The sequence below is a fragment of the Bolinopsis microptera genome, chromosome 9 (genome assembly GCF_026151205.1).
Source record: "Bolinopsis microptera isolate Bmic1 chromosome 9, MBARI_Bmic_1.0, whole genome shotgun sequence".
Classification (NCBI taxonomy): Eukaryota; Metazoa; Ctenophora; class Tentaculata; order Lobata; family Bolinopsidae; genus Bolinopsis; species Bolinopsis microptera.
Window position 1 is genome coordinate 6,011,801 of NC_087080.1, and position 20,920 is coordinate 6,032,720.

Here is a 20,920-nt window from a genome sequence, read left to right on the forward strand (position 1 = left end):
GAGAGACGTATCATTCTTGTTTCGACATCATTTTAAAATTCATTTGATAAAACGTTTTGAACTATATTATAGATAAGGTCAATGATAATTGAAGATTTAAGATTCGCCCTTCAACTTTTATTATTACTTAAAATATTTGTCAAGTAACTCAGCTCTGTTAACGAAACATCCCGTTTTAGGTTACCATGACCTGAACTGGTCAAATAGCACCAGACAATGGATGTAAGTTTTAATTTCATAGTGCTTTATAATTTATAACAACAACAAAAAGTTGAATTGATTTCTGGGTTTAGGCTTTCCTGGTTTCACTGATCTTCAGGACTAAGGATGGAAGCATGAACCCAAACTTTGTGGACCTCGCGCGGCGTAAACTAGTACTCAAATAGTTTGCTTTGTAAGATTTAACCTTCAAAACTATGAAAAGTACTAACGCGCAGCATAGTGGTCGCACGTACCATCTATATTATAATTAGTGGCACATAGATTATATATTCGATATTATTGTGTAACTCTATCTGTAGAAACTGTCACCTTGTAGCCACTATTATTGGATTAGCATGTAGGGAACCGGTTATTCATGAAGCAAGTACATAGTCTGGACTGATATTTCTTTGTCTCCTCAAACTCTCGTCTATGCAATCCTAGGATTTGATGAACGAGTATCGGTGGACGCTTCACAATTCACAAAACGTTTAATTAATGTTTATTCAGGAACTGGAGCGTCTCAGGGAAGCTGCCCTAGTCTCAATGGAAGAGAAACAGCAACAGCAAGAGGTTTGTAGTCCACAGTGGTTATGTTGAGACTTGTGACAACGTTTATTCTTAATAGAAGTCAATAACAATGAATATAACCATGTAGCTAATCCTATTTTTTGCTCGACTCACTGCACATATCTCAGGGTACGTACTATATACTCGTACTCACAGTCTTCATTTTTCTCAGGTAGATGAGTTAGCTGCACTACGCGAAGCAGCTTTAGACTCTGCACGAGAGAGGAAACTCTCTTCTGATATCCTTGGGAAAAGGCGCCAGGGATCGGTGGAGGGACTGGGGAAGAGGAGATTAGAATCGCCCCCGTCCCATCATTATGACATCATGAGGGGTCCAGGTACGTGTCTCGTTTTTTCATGCTTATTGTATGATTTTTATTTTATCAAGCACTTCTTAATTACTCTATCCGGTCTGTTATCAGCAGTTACTTTCAGGGGGTTACGAGTCCTACTCTGACTCTGACAATTCCGGGAACATGACTCCAAAAATGTCTGCTAACGACTCCATTAAACACACGCCACCTCGATGTGATCCTGTATTTACTGTCAAGGTTCAGTTAGAAACTAATTGATTTACTGTCTGCTTACCATCAGAACTTTCGATTTTATCTCAATTCATTTTTAACCCAAACTATAACTGTATATTTCTGGACAACTCCTTTTGTTACTGCTCTTACTTGAGCAAATACAATGTCTTGATAATACTGTCTTCAAGAAACATTTCATTCTTTCAACTGATCATCATTCTCAACCCAGGTAACTGACAATATGTTACTGAAAAGAAACAACAGTCACCGTAGTAACAGTTCCCACAGTGACATTGATGACAAATCCTCCCCTCCCCGACAGTAAGATTTCTATGTTTAATTGATGTTTTACCACTGTACTCGGTTTATTTTAACGCGTACGGAAAAGTCATACATACTTGATCCTAACATCACTTCTTATGGAGTGAGAGAAAGGGACCTTCCTCCTGAATTGATATGAACATCTGATAAAATTGCTGGTTAGATGTAAGTAAATGTGTTAGTTTTTACAAGTTGCACCCCAGGGACGATAAAATCACTGTACAACTAAGAACAAATCCGACTAGTAGGAGTGAGAGTGAGGGAGAAACTAGTGATAACCCAACACCAGAACCCAAGAGAGATGAACCGAACCATCTCAAGTCTCCTGTGGCTTTAAATATTCTCTCTTTAAAAGTAACCTTCTGTTCACTTTTAGAATTAGTTAATTAGATGTAGTTTTTAATAACTTTAATGTCTTTAGTATTCTACTCAGTACTCATATTATTGCATCTTCTATTGTTTTCAATTGTTCACCCCGCTGACGAGGGACTTTCTCAGGTGCCAGCATTAGCAAACGTCTCCCCGGCCCTCAGTAAAGTTTCCTCCGTAGAGGATTTGACCGCACCCCCACTAACCAAGAAGCAGAGGAAGAAACACAAAAAGAAGAAATCAGGCTCCAAAACGAAGAAACTGAAGCAGAAAATAGAGCTTGAAGAATCCAGTTTACTGGACGAAAAATTAACCAAAAAGACGATATCGGACAACCATAAGGTCGAGAAAAAAGAAAATGGGACATCAGTGAGACGGGAGAAACTTAAAGCTGCTGAAGCCCGATTAGAGAAACTTCAAACTGAGTTTAAGCAGCAGGTTATCAGCGATAACATCATTAGCAAAATAGACAAAAATATTGAGCTTCTTCAAAACGCCAAGAAGACTAAACATGACAGCAAAAGTTTGCATCCCATTCCAAAAAAGATAATATCAGAGGAAATATCTTCAAGCGAGGAGGAAGAACTCCTCAAACCTGACAAGAGAAAATCCACGTCATCCCCCAGAAGCAGTAAGAGAGACAGATCAAAAAAGACCAAGAACTCTAGCTCTCGACGACGTTCCAAATCACCATCCTCTCCAGTTGACGTGTCTGTTTCCTTAAAATCCAAGAGAGAGTTCGAGCAAATGAAAGCTGAACTTAACAAGAGTGGAACTAAATCGGACAAGAAAGAAAGTTCTAAGTCGTCCCCAAGAAAAGAGAGCAAATCCAAGAGTTCCAGAGAATCTGCTCACCACCCTCCAAAGCGTGATGAAAAGTCCTCCTCAAAACGAGAGTCATCCTCAAAGAGTGATGAGAAAGTTTCCTCAAAAAGTGAGGATTCCGCAGTTGAGCAGAGGGTTCGACACGGGAATGGAACAAAAGGTGGTGAAATGGATATTTCAGAGGTTAGATACCACATTATCAATTACTTGGGGCTTTAGCTTTTAACTAGGCTATTTGGTATTGACAGTTATGAATATGTAATTTTCAAATTTTCTTGCTTCGTGATATTTCAGCACTTTTGATAAGTCAGTTTGTTTTACTGATAAGGTTGGTCGCATTATTCTTTACAATCTTCCTTATTCAGAAAGAAGAACTTGAGTTACTAGGTGAACTGCCCCACAAAGCCCCAGCTCCCTTGAAATCTTCTGCTACCAAAGATCCAGATGATTTTGTTAATGTGATGAAAGAGGACAGCTTTTCTGACTCTGATCAGGTTGCGTGCCGTTTTTTTGTTCACTGCGTTAGTGGTGAAGAATTTGGGGGTCTTTCCGGTTAACTTCGGCTATTGATGGTGATAAATATTAAATATCCGTCAAATCTGTCTCGTTGAGATGAAATTATTATCAATAGCGGCAAAGTTAAAAATACGTTAGACAATCTACATAGCTCCGTGTTTTACGCAATACTCAATTTCAGGAGAGCGACAAAGTTAACATCACATCTGACAAGAAAGCGAGTGCAGAAGCAAAGCGGAAGAAATCAAAGAAAAGTAGGAAGAAGAAAGTCAGAGAGGAGAAGACAAAGAAGAAGAAGAAACGAAAGAAACACTCTGAAAGTTCTGAAAGTGACGACAGTGATGCTCAAGACAAGAAGAAGAAAGTTAAAATAGATAAATCGGAATTAAATAAGATAGTACAGTTTCTCAAACAAAGGGACGAAGCCCAAAAATCGCAGGACCCTAAAATTCCGTTTAATCCCAAGATTATCAGTAAAGAGACAAAACCCATTGAAATTAAGTTAAAATCTAAACCGAAGAGGTGATTAGACTTTGGTTTTTTGAGCAGTTTTATGATATTAAGAGATACAATCGCCTTTATTTTATAGTTTTTGTATTGCATAGTCCACTGAGTCCTGTCGACATTTTGACACTTTCCATGCGTACGATTTCCCTGAAGCCACCCTTGTGGTTCAGCGAATTGAGACATACAGTGATTGGTCCAATTCTAAATATCTTACTAGTTACTGTACTCCACCCTAACCCATGAATATTCAAGATGACGTGGACTTTTTGGAGGTTTTCTTCATAGAAAAAGTTTGAAGAAAATGTTTTCTTCAGAATTTCTATGATTAAATCCTGTTTGTATATTTATTACATGATATATTGTGATCAGAAGTTTACATTTAAGCTTTGAGTTTTATTGGAAAACTGAGCGATTTAATTATTTTTTAATGATATTTGATGGCTTTGGGAAAAATGAAGATTGATTTTGAATTGATAGTGGCCAAAATATTTACAATTTGGTTGCCATTTTTGTCAGATTGGTGTATTCGAAAATATTTTGCTTCATTTGGGTATTTATATCGCTGCTCATATGTTTAAAGGGTACTAGTCAAGATAGTGAATAAATTTTGGTAACTTTCTCGACCTGTTCTAATAAGCGTAGAGTTAGAGTAACGGTTAGAGTTAAGGTGTAACGCAATCTCAAGATCGTTGTTAGTTAACATGGTAGTTCTTGGTTAATTAATTAAAGATACTTTTCCCCCCGATCTCTAGCATTTCTTCTGCTTTTAGGCTGCTTCCCGCTTATTACCAGTCCATAGTGTTTCCTCACTACTGTGGCCAATTCTTAATTCTATACCATGACTTCACCACGGCAGAACGATTGGTTCACATTTATCCCCAAAACATTATTATATAGTTTGTGATTTTATACTATAACATGTTATAATGTTGTATTTGACCAAGTTTTGAATCGGTAATTGAGAAAGAGACAGCTTTCTCAATGTTGTGGAATTGTGAAAAATCTCCAACTGCACATCTAATTTATGAACAAATAAATGTGTTTTATTTTTCCTGTACGATCATGAAAATCACTTCCGACCGAAAAAAATAAATAAATAATCACAGGTCCAATTTTGTTGTCGCGTGAATTTATAATGGTGTCATCTATATATCGCAACTATTTTTGATTCAAAATATTTAGATATAAATACTCCTGTCAGTTTAAGTTTAATCCATGCTTGTACAGTAATTATTAAAACGCACGCTTATGGCTCAATCGATGACATTTATTACCAAAGCTCGCCACTGGTAGTGCCAGGTACTGGTAGTATCTTGAGTTGAGGTGAACTACTTATCAGAGACCCTCCATCAGTCACTAAATCGTGGTATGTAACCGTGACTTCAATCGAGTGACTTCATTCGAGAGCCCCTTTAGATCCACGAGTCTGAAGTGGCACAACCACAGGCTATCTCCTGTAGGCCTAGGGTAACCGGGTCTACATAATCTTGTTAGAAAATTATATATTCCTGGAGTGGTACTTCTATAAATTCTATATCTTACAGTCTTCTTATCTAGTTCTTGACATTTGCATTAGGCACATTTATTTCAAATATCTTTAGTATTTGTAAGTTTGTACTACATTTGAATACTTTGCAAAACCTGCTCATCCGATGAAACATTCTGAAGAGGAACCCCATCGTTACAAGGAGGATTCATGACTCCTGCAGCAGAGTTATTAGGGCCCTATGTCACATTAAAATCTGTTTATGTGTTTTGTGGATTCACTTGTAACTATTCAATTCAGAATCAGAGCCAAACATACCAGTACCACTGCACTCGAGCATGACTCCTCGTATTTATACTTTGAATTCTGATCTCGTCTTTATTAAGATTTGTGTACCCCTGCTGATTCGCTGAATGCCACCACTTATTTCAGACCAAGCCAATAGTCATTTTTAATTGACGTTGAGTTTTTCATGAATCTTCTAACTTATACATTTTAGTCTTAGGTCTATAAACGCAGATGTTCCAATTCAAGTCGCTTATCCTGCTAATAGTATTTCTCAACCTTTGGTCCAATGTGAACTGTCAGATTAAAGTACCGAACTATGGAGACTCTAAAATCAAAGCGTTTTTGTTCAAACTTGATCGAAACTTTGTGACTACGCCGTTTGTAGAATTTTTCAACAAGTTTGCTACTGGGAATAATCTTAGAGACACAGCTTGTCCGTTGAAAATTGCATCTTTGGGGGCTAATCTTCGATCAAACCAAACTGATCTGCAACAAGAAAGCATCGCTTGTACGTTCAATGATTAATTTATTAAACAATATGTTTGCAAATAACTCAACGTGAATTGATAATTGAAAATGATAAATTATCATGCACAAACAAAATTAAACCCATATAATTGTTTTTGGCTTTAGGCCAAAATAGCTACCAGTAAAAAATTAAAATTGGTACCGGAACTGGTAAATAAAAATATAGTGTAAAAATCTGACCTGAAAAATGAATTTCAGTTTTAGACGCATTTGGAAAGCCTGGTACTGGAGTTACTCAGGGAAACTTGGTAATGGTCGGTAACTACGACATGTGTCCCTCGATAACAGATACGAACAAGAACCAATACAAACACTGTTACATCGGGGCACCAACACGGGTGTGTGGTAACTTTATGATTTATGAATATATGTTTATCAGCTGAGCTCCAATGTCTGCTGTAAGATAAGAATAAGCCTTAGTTGGATTTTACTTCTAGTTTGGATATGTAACTGTTCCTCGATCACTGCTTGATGTACGATTAAAACACACTGCTTGATGTACGATTAAAACACACTGCTTGTTGTACGATTAAAACACACTGCTTGATGTACGATTAAAACACACTGCTTGTTGTACGATTAAAACACACTGCTTGATGTACGTCTAAAACACACAATAACACCACTTTACAGATATCCCCACTCCTACGAGTAGATTGGAGTGGGTGTTTGCCCGTAGAGTGTGTTCCCGACCATGACGAGCTAGATACGTGGATTAAAAACATCCTCCCAGAATCTGCCGTCAATATTCTTAACTCCTCCCTGAAGTTGGAGAATGAACATATTTATTGTACGAAGGAGATTGTGTATGATACTGGAGCTTACATAGGGACTGTTTACCTGGCAATTATAGCACTCTTAGTTCTGTCAGGTGAGCATTGGAACTTTGTGTCTTGCGAGTTTGGAAATTTGTAATTTTGGTATATAATTCATAACTATATTTTGCCTAATAGACAGTGTTTAAAGATAATATCATGACTTAATCATTGTTCAGGAACACTACTGTTCTCCTTACAACCAGCAGTGGACAGTTTAAGCAAGTCACCAACCCAGGAGACCACACTGAACAAGATACTGAAATGTTTTGCTCTCCAAATCTCATTCAAGGCTCTTACAAAAACCACTACTAAACCTGGCCAAATCCTCTGTCTGAACGGTATCCGAGTCCTCAGTATCAACTGGGTGGTCTTGGGGCACTGCTATTTGGTGTTTGTTACTCTAGCCTCTGACAAGAGTTACATTGTTAACACGCTCCTACTGAGACGAAACAATCCACTGATTTTCAACGCATACCCTTCAGTGGACACCTTTTTTACGCTTAGTGGTTTCTTGGTGGCGTATTTGTTGCTGAAACAGTTGGCTAAAGGTGGCACTTCTGTGATGCATTGGTTTGCGTACTACTTTCATCGTTATGTAAGGTTGACACCTCCGTATCTTCTGGTGATACTGGTCGAGGTTTGTTGAAAGACTATTTTATTTTTACTTTTAAGGTGCTTAGAAAGAGAGGTTGTGATACCTTTACATTTTATTCCTGATTCCACTATGAATTATAGTGTTATATCTTATACAGCCATCAAGAGAAAAATATTTATCCTCACAAAAAGTTGATTATTCTCGGTATAAACTATTTTGGGTTTTCAAATAAAAAAGCAACCACCAGGGTGTTAAGACAGTGGGTTAAAGGACCCTTCAGTTTTGGAATGGACACATTCCACGAACCTTGTAAAGAATACTGGTGGGCCAACTTGCTGTATATCAATAACCTGGTGCCGTGGAAGGGAGATAAGATCTGCAACAGTGAATCTTGGTATCTTTCTAACGATATGCAGTTCTATATTGTGGCTCCTATTTTTATCTTCCTGCTCTTTTGGAGACCTTTACTTGGTAATGTAAAATTTTATCGAACAACCTTGCCAACTTTCAGCTTCATGAATTGGAAGAAAAGGACTAAGATATGTGATTTTTACTTTCATTTCGAAGCAGCTAAGCCAGTTTAAATTGTACATTGTACAGTGTACACTATACATTATCTAACGTTTCTTTTGCAGGTTTATTTTGGAGTCTCTTAGCAATGAGTGTGAGTGTGGTTATAGCTGGTGTGATTACTTACAACTATAAACTTGGACCTGCTGGATATGCTAGGTAAACTTTGAATTAGGGATGTTCATATTTGGTTTAGGATCAAAAATGGATTATTAGTTGTCTTGAACTATTTGGCTATATTTATTGGAATTATTTATTTATTTAACACAACGTCATTGCTTTAACATTTAACTGTTAACACCATGTGATCCAGCTTAAACCGTGAAGACTGGTGGCTGCTCTACATCAAACCTTGGATCAGAATCACGCCCTATATTATCGGTATTCTTGGAGGATGGATCTACTGGAAGTATGGCAAAGCGCTGAAACAACGCGTTCAACTTATGCCCGAGGTTAATTTAGAATCTAGCCAACTTTTGTTTTTGGGAAATTTTCTTATCTCATTATGTCCTGATGTTCTTATAATATGATTACTATTATAACTGTTCAACACAATCTTTTATCTTTTTCTCCATTTCAACTGGAATTTTCACAATCTATTTTTAGTGGAAAAAGATTTCAGTTGCTGTTCCCTGTTGGACAATTACAGGTGTTACTCAATGGGCAGTTGTGTTTGGACTCTACAATGATATAAAGATGGTCAATTTAGGTAAGAGTTGAAGCAAGTGAAATAAAGTACGATACCCGCAAACCCTGGACTAGTATCTAAAACTAGAAGAGCGTATCCAGCGAGATATTTGTATTTGACACTATCAATATCATCCACGTGTAAATCTTGGCTAGATTGTATCTTCATCTCATAATCACGCCATCAATTCTGATCAATTTGTTTTTCAGAGCAAAAGGCGCCAAGTATGGTTGGCAGCGTGTCCTACCAAACATTCGCCCGAATTGCCTGGGCCTTGGCTATGATGGTGCAAATATATTTATGTCAGAGTGGTTTGGGAGGATTTATAAACTCCCTCCTAAGCTGGAAAGGCTGGCTGGTTTTCTCAAGACTTACTTACGGGGTTTACTTACTTCATATTGGTTTGATGTCAATAATGCTGGCTCAGAGTAGGCACTCATTTTACATACACCCTGACTACGAGATGGTAAAATTGGATTCCAATTTCCTAAAAAGATTTGAAAATTGTTCGCTAAATGGCAAGTCAACCAAATTAAAATGATTAAAGTTTTAAAATTAACGCTATTTCAGCGATCTAGACAAAAACTTATCAATATTCCAGGGTGTCCGTTACCTGGGGGTACTAGTGGTGTCCTACTTAGCAGCTGCTGTGGTGTACGTGTGTTTGGAGCAGCCGTTAGCCTCGTTAGAAGCACTCACCTACAGGAAACCTCAAACTACCACCACCAGATCTGACGTAGACTTAGAGGCAGACAAGGCACTTACTTTCATTAATAAGCACACAGATTAGGGAAGGCATCAGCGGGAGCAGAAATAATTTATAGCAGACAATTGGAATAGAGCACCGATTGAGACATTTGTTGTAAGCGAAAAATTAGTCACTATAAGTATAATAGTGCACCGATTTAGAATCGGCATTTCCCGATATCTGGATTCTGGAGCAATATCTCCAATTAATGGGAATCCCACAAACAGTTATATGGCTATGAAAATTTTTCTAGTCAAATCCTAGGGCCGGGGGTGGCAGTTAAATCACATTGCTTTTGCTTCACTATTGCTAAATAATGTTGAATAGTGCTGTCGCGGACGAAAACGCTGATACAAGTTCCGCATGAACATGTTATTTTAAATATTGACAGTTGTAATGTTATACGCCAATTTAATATGTGTATTTGGTTTAATGCTATGTATATTAATATAGTGCATATCAAATCTCCCGTAGATTAAAACAAGTTTTTTCGAATCTGAACTCGTTTGTATTACCATCAAAATACTTATCCACAAAACTTTTTCAATTGATCCCGCAAATCTCCTTTCAAATTCAATGAGTAATGATCGTTTAACAAAACATCAAAGTTTAACTTTAACTATCACATAACTTCATAAAGTACAATGTGTTTTAAAAGTCTTGTAACAATTTACATTTGCTTTTATAACCTAGTTATGAGTAGTTTTATTTCCTTCAAGAAACCCTTCTAAATATTTGTTTGTTTATAAAGAACAATTTCAAATACTAATACTAATAGAGCCGTCATAATCATAAAGATCGTCCACAACGGAACACCCCAACAAGCGCATTCCAAGCAAGAGTTGCTATGAAAAACACGAACTCTATCAGAGTGAAAGCGCTCGCACCCAGAAACAATCCCAGCACACCACCCACATCTCCTGTAAGGGGTCAAACGAATTAATACATTCAGAGTATTTGGTTCATTGTTAATTGTTAATTGTTAATAACGTTTATGTGTCTTCTGCATCGGTTGATTGTAAATTAAAACCTGGTCAAAAAGCATTTAAATGTCGATTATAAATACGGTTGAACTATAAGTATAAGATATGTATCATGATGATCAATACAAGTTGCAGACTTGCTGATGATCTTCCTGCGACATCCGGCCTTGACCACGGGCTTTCTAGTTTATTGTACTAAACTTATAAAAATACTTCTTATCCGAGTATCTTTATCTTAAATTTTAAAATCGTGAATACTCTTCTCACACATAATTAATCTTCACTTCAAGTTTTGAAGACCCTTTAATAGAATTAGAACAAAATGGCGGTTCGAGCGGATACCGCTGCCGGTAGGGCACCGCGGAAGGGCGAATAATTACGGAATACCTAATTACATTACTCGCGATAACATTAAAAAAAGACAGATTACATGGATAAAGTGGTTATCTGAATAGAATAATACAATGCGAAGGTGGAAGGAAGAAATAGTACCTAATATAGAAAGTGGAAGGAAGGAGGTGGAAGGGAAAAGGTGCGAAGCTGTAAAAGCGCTGACGCGCGTGCAGCCGAGTTCGTGTATTTGTAATTGTGGTTTGGCAGAGTGCAGAGTTCTTCACTTTTTCCGTTTTACATTATTACTACTACTACTACTACTACTATGTCGGAGCTAAGTCCGATCTACGCCAGAAAACCCCCTCCATATATCCCTGTCCCGCATCAGGGTTCGCAGTTCCTCTTTAGAGTTTGTCCCAACTTCCTTCAGTAACATAGACAAGTAGCTTTGTCTTGGTCGGCCTTGCTGTGCTCTACCGTGCGTAGGTTCCCATAAGACTAAATCACTGGCAAGTAGCTCAGGATGTCGGATGCAGTGTCCCGCCATTTTTAATCTCCTGCTTCGTAACTTGTTTGACAGCCTTGGGAGGCTACCATACAAAGTTATATTGCTGACCTTGTCCTTCCATGAGATACCCAGCACCATACGCAACATCTTTGTGTATGTCCCGTCCAAACTTTTCTCTTGAGCCTTTGTCAGTGTCCAGGTTTCTGATCCGTAGAGCAGTACTGATTCACAAGCCGCTATGAACAATCTAATTTTTAGGCTCTTTGAGAGTTTGGATTTCCAGATATCCTTCAGTCTATGTAGGGCACCCCACGCTTTTCCCTTTCTAACCCTTATCTCCCTATCTGTGCTCTCAATCCAGGAGCCTAAGTAGATGAAATCATCTACATTTTCTATGGCTTCCCCGGATCGACTTTGTAGGTCGCTAGATCGATCCTCCATATTCAGTGTCATGACCTTGGTCTTGCCTTCGTTTATGTGTAGTCCCACGCTTGCTGCCGCCGATTCTACTCTGAGCAGGAACTCGTTAGCCTTGTCCATGTCCTCAGATATAAGTGCTATATCATCTGCAAAGTCCACATCGGTGATGATCTTGGGCCCCACTCTTCTGCTTTTTCTACGTTCGAGGGTGAGTCCAAGTCGCTCCGCATCATCGCCTATGGCTTGCCTCATACAGTAGTCGATGACTATTGCAAAGAGGTAAGGTGCTAAGGTATCACCCTGTAACACACCTGCAAGTATCTCGAACAATTCAGTTTCTCCGTCTGGAGTTAGGACTTTGGCCATTGTCTTCTCGTACATGAGCCGTATAAGCTGCACGATTTTGACTGGAATGCCGTAAGCTTCTAGAATCTTTAGCATTTTCCCACGATGTACACTGTCGAAAGCCTTCTTAAAGTCTATAAATGTCAGAACAGCTGGCAGTTTCCGACTCTTGACACCCTCTATAAGACGTCTCAGTACCAATATCTGTTGAGTTGTTGACCTTCCTGGTCTGAATCCATTCTGGTTTCTACGCAGAATTGTCTCGATTTCTGGCTTCAACCGGTTTAGAACCATCTTGTTTAGAGACTTGGCAACTAGGGATGACAAGCTTATTCCCCGATAGTTCATTGGTTCGCTAAGGTCGCCCTTCTTTGGAATTGGTATGATGTTGGCAGTTGACCATTGGTCTGGTTTCTCACCTTTCAATAGAGCATTGTTACAGAAGTCTAAGACAATTTGATCAAGGTCGCATCGTTTTAAGACTTCTGGGGCTATGTTGTCGTCACCCCATGCTTTCCCTTCCTTTATGCTGGACTTTGCTTTCCTGTACTCATCCAACGTAAACGGTTCTGTTCCGATATTCAGAGGTGGGTGGACTGGATCAATATCCTCTTCCGCGTTCTCTACCGTCGGTGGTGAGCCGAGAAGAGTAGCAAAATAGTCCTTCCATTTCTGAACCCTTTCCGTTGGTGAGTTTCCCTTGATTTTGCCAGTATATGATGGAGCTTTACCTGTGATCTTGTTGATCATGGTCCAGCTTTTAGCATGTCTGCCCTGCCAACTTGCTTCCTCCAGTTCCCGGACCTGCCCCTCCAGCAGGTGCTCTTTGGCTGCTTGATAAGCATCGCCTAGCTTCTGTTTGCCCTCTTGAACAGCTATTCGGTTGTCTTCTGTAGCATCTGAGTGGTATTTTATGCTACATTCCCTCAGCTTCAGCCTGGCAATCTCAACACTTGGAGTCGCTGAGATTTTACATCTTTTCTTTTTCTCCTTTTCAGGTAGTAAAAGTCGAGAAGTTGTCCTATTCGCATCAATAAAGCATTGGTACCTTTCTGTTGCCGTCTGATCATCCTTTTCAAGTATGGAAAAGCGGTTTTTAACTTCCACTGTGTACCTCTCTTGTAGAGCGATATCAGTTACATTATTCTATTATTTTACTCGAAAATTTCACTTTTTCCCGTGCATATTGATTTATCCGACATTTAATTATCATATCGTCACAATTCTGCATCTCTAAAATTCAACCTTGACTTTTGAACGCCATTATTAACTGCGATTGATTTCTTAAATTGATTTCTTAAATGTTTTAATGATATTGGTTACTATTGGGGGAGGTGATCCACATTTGTATTTACGATTCCATTGCAATTAGATCCGTATCTATTTTTTCAGGCTACTTATCAGATTTTTAAGATTTTATTTTATCATGTTCTATCTTTGATTTGAATGAAGTTATATATGAATATGATAAATAAACGTAGGTTTACTTTTAAAGTTATCACCATAGTGGAGGGGAGAATCCACGCGGAGAATCATTATCCACGATTGACCGAATATGGTATTATTCGATATATGTCAACTAACCCTTCACTCAACTGATGAAGACACATTGTATGGTTACAATTACATATAATTATATATTGTATATACATTATACGTAAACTTTTATTAACAGTAGGTTAACGGATGATACCTGTTACTAATTCATTAGAACATGGCGTTGCTTAAGCGTTCTTTTACTTTTAGCCGACTTTTCAATAAATTTTTAATCGACCGATCATGAAAACACAGTACACACATATAAAATACCACTGATTCCACCTGAAGTTTCATGGAAGTCTTGTTACCATGTTACTGTTAGCAGCGAATTGTGGAACATTATGATAAAGCGTAAAATGTTAAACTGTAATAGCACGAATTGCACGGTATAAGCTGAACAACTTTAACCTAAACGGCTCTGAAATTCCGTTCTTACCGAGAAAGTTCCCCCATCCGTAACTGACTAGCTCTGTGATCTCCGTCTCTTGTGTAGTGGAAAAGAGAATGTCAATAACTACCAGGTTATCTGCCACATCTTCTACCGTCCCGTACCCTGAATAATTACTATTCATTTTCAGTTGCATGGGAGCATCTGACATTGAAGGAAAATGGACGCTTTTCTAAACTATTTGATATCATGATCATTATAAAAACGAATTATGTTTTAAACCAGCTTGGAACAAAGATACATTATTTTGTAGCATTATAACGAAATATCTACCCTTTTATGAAAGGTATCTGTTCAGACACAATCATGAACGACCTTATTATGAGCACTAGCATGATCTTCAAAACCTGGTCCAGTATCCCAATACACCTGTCCATTAAATTATATCGTGGTGCTACTGCTATAGTTTAGAATAGCCCTATACTACAAACCTTGAGGAAGGATTTCGACGTGGTTTTTAGCGTAGAACTTGGAGAGGATGGAACTGCTGAGAGATGCCTTGTAGAACACCTCCTTACAGGCTGGGTAGCAGTGACAGATCTGATCTTCTCGCTTGTGATCCACGTACTTACTGTCTGCAGATAGTTTTACTCTTAGGTATTGAGATAGTTTTTACAGAACATGAAGACTTTGTTTTAACTTGTATAAAAAGCATTAATACAGCATATTGTGATGTTGCCAGAATGACTGATAGGCCGCTACTCATTTATCTATTGAGTAATGGCTACGTTACAGGAGTCAAGTTATACATAATTAGATAATGTATGGTCACAAACACGATACTCAGAATTAGAAGTCACAAATAAATCCGGACAAAGAGGTCACAGTTGGTCGCTGTGAAATTTTACACTAGTGACCTAACAGTAATTTCACAGTGCAGAATCTTCTAGCATAACATTCGATATTGAGTAGGTCCCCTCCGCTTTGCCGTAAAATTCATCAGAATGGGGCATGTAGCCATCTGTTGGCGATGTAACTATTCTACTCACATTCTAAGGAACCTGATTAATGGGCGAAGCTATATGGTCATGTCACGTGATCGAAACAGTTTTTCGCCGATAACTCGCCAAACCCTGTCATGTGGGGTGATTCGGAATCAGCGTTTAAAAATAGATCGATTCTAGAAGTAGAACTTTGTAGGTTTCTTGAGGTGCGTTGAATTTGAGACGCGGTTTTAGAAAAATCTCGAAGCTCGAGTGTAACTGTAAAGTGATTTACGGTGACACCATATGTTCGCCATATGCTCATGAATTACCACTATTAGTATTAGCTCTTCCGAACATTCTGGGTGTCGTGAGAGTTGAGGTGCGTTGAGACGTTGAAGTTGATACGTGGTTTTCTAATGCAGGTTCGAGTTTCGACTAGACATTTCGTTTAACTTTCGTGTTGTGGAAATCTCGTTTACTCCACCTTTTTAGTTGAAGATATCAATCATTTTGTTCGCTCTCCACTAGATTGAGTTTTAAAGTTTTAAAAACGTTCCCAACGCCATAGAAATTAAAGAATAGATTTGTTACTTTTCTTTGTTCTAATTCTAGACTTCTATAGTTCAGTCTTATTCTTAATAATGATAACAAATAAATACAAATAAAAACGCATCTCTTCTCAAACAGACGGATCTGTTCGATGTTTTGAAACATATATGAGTTAATTAGGACAGATCTAAGCCGTGGATCGAAGCTAATTATATACTGTTTATGCGAATGCTTACCGTATGCTTGTTTTTTTCTGAGCAGGACATCTTAGGTTTTTAGAAAACGTGTCATGGCAGTGCTTTTTGTCGTACAGCTTCTAGTTATACCGCTTTAATGTCGCGCATCATCGCTTGTTATAGAAGTTAAAACTTGTTTCCCAAATTCGGCTAGAAGAATACAGAGTATACTAGCTTAATCAAAGCTAATAATTTAAGTTTTATGTAACCGTTTGTTACTGTTAGATACTTATTTAAACCAACGTGATTTCTTCATTTCTTGTAGCCTTCCGTACGAACAGTGAACAAGACTTTCTGGCATGTAAAAGAAATTGTAGCTTCGATTAATAAGTTCCACGAGTCAAAGTTATTTAATCATAAACTCGAGACAAATCGTAGAAGAACGAAGTTTCTAGAAATAGCTTTTTAGAAATAGCCTTCTATAAACAGCTCCGATAAGGTAAAGGAGTATATTGATTATTTGATACACGTTGTACTTGTATACCTCTTTTCGCGAAGATAAGAGGTATACATTATACAACGTGTATCAAGGATTATAGCTATTAAAAACTGTTTTTCAACTATTTTGAATTATTCTTCTCGGATGCTAAGGAACATGATATGGGCGAAGCTTCGAGAAGCGAAAGTGTAATAACCACATTGCACATCGCGCTTGGTGCCACTATATTTTCGCCATATTATGCTCATGAATATTTACTATTAGCTCTTGAGAACTTTCTAGATTTCTTGAGGTGCGTTGAAGTTGAGACGTGGTTTTCTAATGCAGGTTTGACTAGAAAATTCGTTTAACATTCGTGTAACAAATTTATTGTGATTCTCCTGTGAACTGGAAAAAAATCTTTTTACTGAAACTGCTAACTGACAAGTTGTAGGCAGAAAAACTTTCTCTCAGATCACGTGACAATTTCGTGTTTATGCCAAAATTTTTGCAGAAGTTATTGGGTTAGGGATTTCGCTGTATAGAGACGTAATTTAAATAGTGGTAGAACAGCTTACAGTGTAAGTTCCTCACTACAGCTTTGTGTAAAGTGGTAAGGAGCTGGTATAAAACGACAGAATTCTGGCTTATGTTATACTATTACTTATACGACATACGTAATCGATCCATTAGTAACCTACCTTGCCGAACTTTATTTGAACAGACATGTATTTACCTGGGGACCTCAGGTTATCATGTTCATAAACATAGAGATTAGGCGGAATGACAGGCTGAGCGCGGCCCAGTAAACATGTATTAGACGCTGGAAGCCCTAGCGTTAATTCAAGTCCGTTCAAATAAAATTTGTCCGTTTTCCAAGTTGCAAAGTTCATTGAAATTTTCCCAAAGTATTCCACTACGACTCGGACTACGAGCTTATATTATTATTGTCCAGGATATGACTACTTTTTAAGTAATATTTCCAGGACTACTACCTCTCTGTCAATGACATATTCGACAACCAACACATCATCACAATTGTCAATTTCGCAAACCGCACCAAACGCTTAATTGTGCCGGAAGAGCTGGATCAGACCGGGGTGACTTAAAGTATTATCTCATATGCTGTCTCGTCTCGTTTTACTTTTCCAAACCCAGCTGGCATTTAAGCGTATCATTTTGACTCATATAACATCTTACACCATCCTCCACCAATCACTCTGATTTCACCGGCAACCTTCCCCAAGGTTGCCACACCCCAGAGGTAGGCAGAGCATCTCAATGCTATCCTCTCGTGGGCTATCTTGGCCCAGCCTCTCTAAAAAAAAAATTTTAAAAAAAATGACTACTTTTTAATTTCGGTCAATTCCAATTTCTATCATCGGACTATAAGTTATATCAACATATTTAATTTTTTACTGCTGAGCGATTGCTTTTCTTAATCACTATATTAAAAATCGATTAAAAATTATCTGCTAAGATTGAGAAACTATGTATAAATGATTTTTTAATGGTTTTGAATGCTTTCGAGCGTTCATTTTAATGTCCGTTCAAAATTGTGTCCGACCATAATTCAGGCAATGTCCAGTCAAATAACGTTCGATAAGTTATATACAAATATACAAGGTTTACAAATACAAGGTTTACAAGTATAAAATCTTTACTACATCAATGTAATGAAATTATCAGATTGTAAAATAAAAAAGATACAAAGAGTCATTAAAAAAATAAAAGAAAGGTCGTGTGGAAAAATTCGACCAAATCAATGCAATTAGTGTGTGAGACATGCAGATTGCAGGGTGACTGGTGAGGTGTGATGATGATGGTCATGGTGTGAACTGTGCAGGGCCGGTGAAAACAATAAAAGTGAGATCATTTTTTCATTCTTTAAGGTCTTGTTCTTTGAGGTTTTGTTCTTTGAGGTCTTATTCTTTGAGGTCTTGTTATTTGAGGTCTTGTTATTTGAGGTCTTGTTCTTTGAGGTCTTGTTCTTTGCAGATCTTATGTTGGCCAGATCTTAGTCGTGCAGAAAGTTAACTATACACTGTTTAACCGAATGCTTACCGTATGCTTGTTATTTCTGAGCAGGATATTTTAGGTTTCTAGCAAACGTGTCGTGGCAGTGCTTTTTTATATCGTGCAACTTCTAGTTCTAACGCTTTAATGTCGCGCATCATCACTTATTATAGAAGTTAAAACCGATTGGATTGTAGTTTAAAACACTACATGTGAGCATGCAGATTGAATAATTATAAAATCAATCTCATTAATATTATTGTTAAATTTTATTTGTACCACCTGATGGTGTTAAGTTGGTTTTCATTTACCGTTATGTCCATTGTATTCATATCTTTTAACCAGGCACACAATTCTCTCCGCGCGCATGCATTTCTCATCTATCTGAGCAACCCCTAATTGTAATCATTGTAAACATTGTAGTCATTGTAATTATTGTAATTATTGTAATTATTGTAATCATTGTAATCATTGTAATCATTGTAATCGTTGTAGTCATTGTAGACATTGTAATCATTGTAATCATTGTAATCATTGTAACTTTATGATTTATGAATACAAGCAGGAACCCGTATAACCCTAAAGTGGTGTCAAGACTCGAGAGAATAAAATAATTATTACCTATTTAATTCGCGTTTTTGACACCACTTGGGAGTCCAAATTTTGGGCACTAAAATTCTTATTCCTTGGCCAATTTTTAATTTTTTCATGCTGATTTGAAGGCCATTAAAGCATTTGACCCAGTCAAAAAAGTTTCAGTTGTATATCTGGTTCTTTTGCGATAGTCAAAACGCGACAATTAGCGCTGGATGGCGACAACTAGCGCTATCCAGCGCTAGTTGTCGCCATCCAGCGCTAGTTGTCGCTATCCAGCGCTAGTTATCGAACTGTTTTCTGCGATGGCCAGTTGCGCTGGCCATCGCAAACTATCGCGTGCGACAGTGTCGCATAGCCAGCGACAACTAGCGCTGGATAGCGACAATTATCGAACATATATATTTTGCGCTGGCCAGCGTTATCCAGCGCTGGATAGCGACAACTAGCGCTGGATGGCGACAACTAGCGCTGGATAGCGCTAGTTGTCGCCATCCAGCGCTAGTTGTCGCGTTTTGACTATCGCAAAAGAACCGTATATCTTTTACGGTTTTTGCGGAAAGTCGCGTTAAAGTTGATGCCCTGGTTTCAGTAAAATGGCACGGATATATATATATATATATCGTCTCGCTTTATATATAGTAAGATTGTAATCATTGTAGTCATTGTAGTAATTGTAATCATTGTAATAATTTTAATTATTGTAATCATTGTAGCCATTGTAATCATTGTAGTCATTGTAAGCATTGTAATCATTGTAATTATTGTAGCCATTGTAATCATTGTAGCCATTGTAATCATTGTAATCAATGTAATGATTGTAATCGTTGTAGTCATTGTAGTCACTATAATCATTGTAGTCACTATAATCATTTTAATCATTGTCATTACTGTAATCATTGTAGCCATTGTAATCATTGTAGTCATTGTAATTATTGTAGCTATTGTAATCATTGTAATTATTGTAGCCATTGAAATAATTGTAGTCATTGTAATTATTGTAGCCATTGTAATCATTGTAATTATTGTAGCCATTGTAATCATTGTAATCATTGTGGTCATTGTAATTATTGTAAACATTGTAACCATTGTAATCTTTGACTGTAATCATTGTAACCATTGTAATCATTATAATCATTATAATCATTATAATCATTGTAATCTTGAATCCATGCATTCCTCTAGTCGTATTGAAGTGCAAGGATCATAATGTAGGAACTAAATCGCAAAAGTCCCTTTTAATTACATTATGGAAATTGAAAAAGGCCTAGATGTTAGAGACAAGGCATATTCAGTTCATAACCATCGCATTGGGATGCGTGATTATCTAAGAAAGAAAATATATTCAACTATTAACGTATCGGAAGATCAATGTTTTTAAAATATTGATATAACTAATTTTAGCTAAGTCATGTGATTATGGTAAGTGACATTAAGTTAACTTTATAACCAGCTACCGTAGGTGAAGTACAGGTGAAGATGTCGGCTAAAGAACTTAAAATAGCCATGCAAGGCAGTGTGGTTCTTTTAAGTAAGCTTGACTTTCGTTTTTGACTTTTCCTTCAAGTTCACGATAGCAATATTCTGTGTTCTATATTCTGGCTCATCTGTTTCAGAATTATATATATTAATGGTCACACATCAGTTCGTCGACAACTGCAGTACTACGACAGAACAGCGTTGACAGAACAGCGACAATACTGAGACAAAACTGTGAAATTATTTATTTCACATTTTTTATAGTTTTAAGTTTTAAAACATAAAGCTCCCTGGATGATACCCTTAACTTTATGAAGACCACCGCTGAAAAGTACGCCAAGTTTCAGAAATATGTAGACAGTAATATTATAATGATAAAAAATTGTAATATTTCTCCATTTTCCAGCGATGCTGGGAGGAGCGGGATGGTACTGTGGTCCATTTATTAAAAGGATGATGAGCACCAACCCCGTTCATTACATGAACCAGGAGCAGGTAGCTAGGCTCCGTGAGAACGTTGTCTACACTGATATCCCGATACCCATAGATCCGGAGGAGGAGTTTGATGA

The 20,920-nt window shown here is 37.6% G+C and overlaps 4 protein-coding genes across 6 annotated transcripts in view; 2 read left to right on the plus strand and 2 right to left on the minus strand.

Moving 5' to 3' along the window:
* Positions 1-20,920, minus strand: part of LOC134821282 (spermatogenesis-associated protein 4-like) — a 74,468-nt gene that overhangs the window by 51,315 nt on the left and 2,233 nt on the right. The gene's annotated exons all lie outside the window — the stretch shown is intronic.
* LOC134820490 (treacle protein-like) lies at positions 174-4,867 on the plus strand. The gene is made up of 9 exons (XM_063830887.1): positions 174-222; positions 712-774; positions 944-1,109; positions 1,207-1,322; positions 1,528-1,619; positions 1,823-1,973; positions 2,118-2,996; positions 3,179-3,307; positions 3,511-4,867. The coding sequence occupies exons 1-9, from the start codon at positions 217-219 to the stop codon at positions 3,853-3,855; spliced, it is 1,947 nt and encodes a 648-aa protein (XP_063686957.1). The 5' UTR covers positions 174-216; the 3' UTR covers positions 3,856-4,867.
* LOC134821109 (nose resistant to fluoxetine protein 6-like) lies at positions 5,661-9,924 on the plus strand. The gene is made up of 10 exons (XM_063831773.1): positions 5,661-5,670; positions 6,337-6,476; positions 6,772-7,009; positions 7,133-7,593; positions 7,812-8,022; positions 8,187-8,280; positions 8,435-8,573; positions 8,728-8,830; positions 9,019-9,275; positions 9,411-9,924. The coding sequence occupies exons 1-10, from the start codon at positions 5,661-5,663 to the stop codon at positions 9,597-9,599; spliced, it is 1,842 nt and encodes a 613-aa protein (XP_063687843.1). The 3' UTR covers positions 9,600-9,924.
* Positions 9,933-16,046, minus strand: LOC134820491 (acid-sensing ion channel 4-A-like). The gene is made up of 4 exons (XM_063830888.1): positions 15,389-16,046; positions 14,565-14,708; positions 14,122-14,238; positions 9,933-10,477 (listed from the first exon to the last, which is right to left on the minus strand). The coding sequence occupies exons 1-4, from the start codon at positions 15,414-15,416 to the stop codon at positions 10,347-10,349; spliced, it is 420 nt and encodes a 139-aa protein (XP_063686958.1). The 5' UTR covers positions 15,417-16,046; the 3' UTR covers positions 9,933-10,346.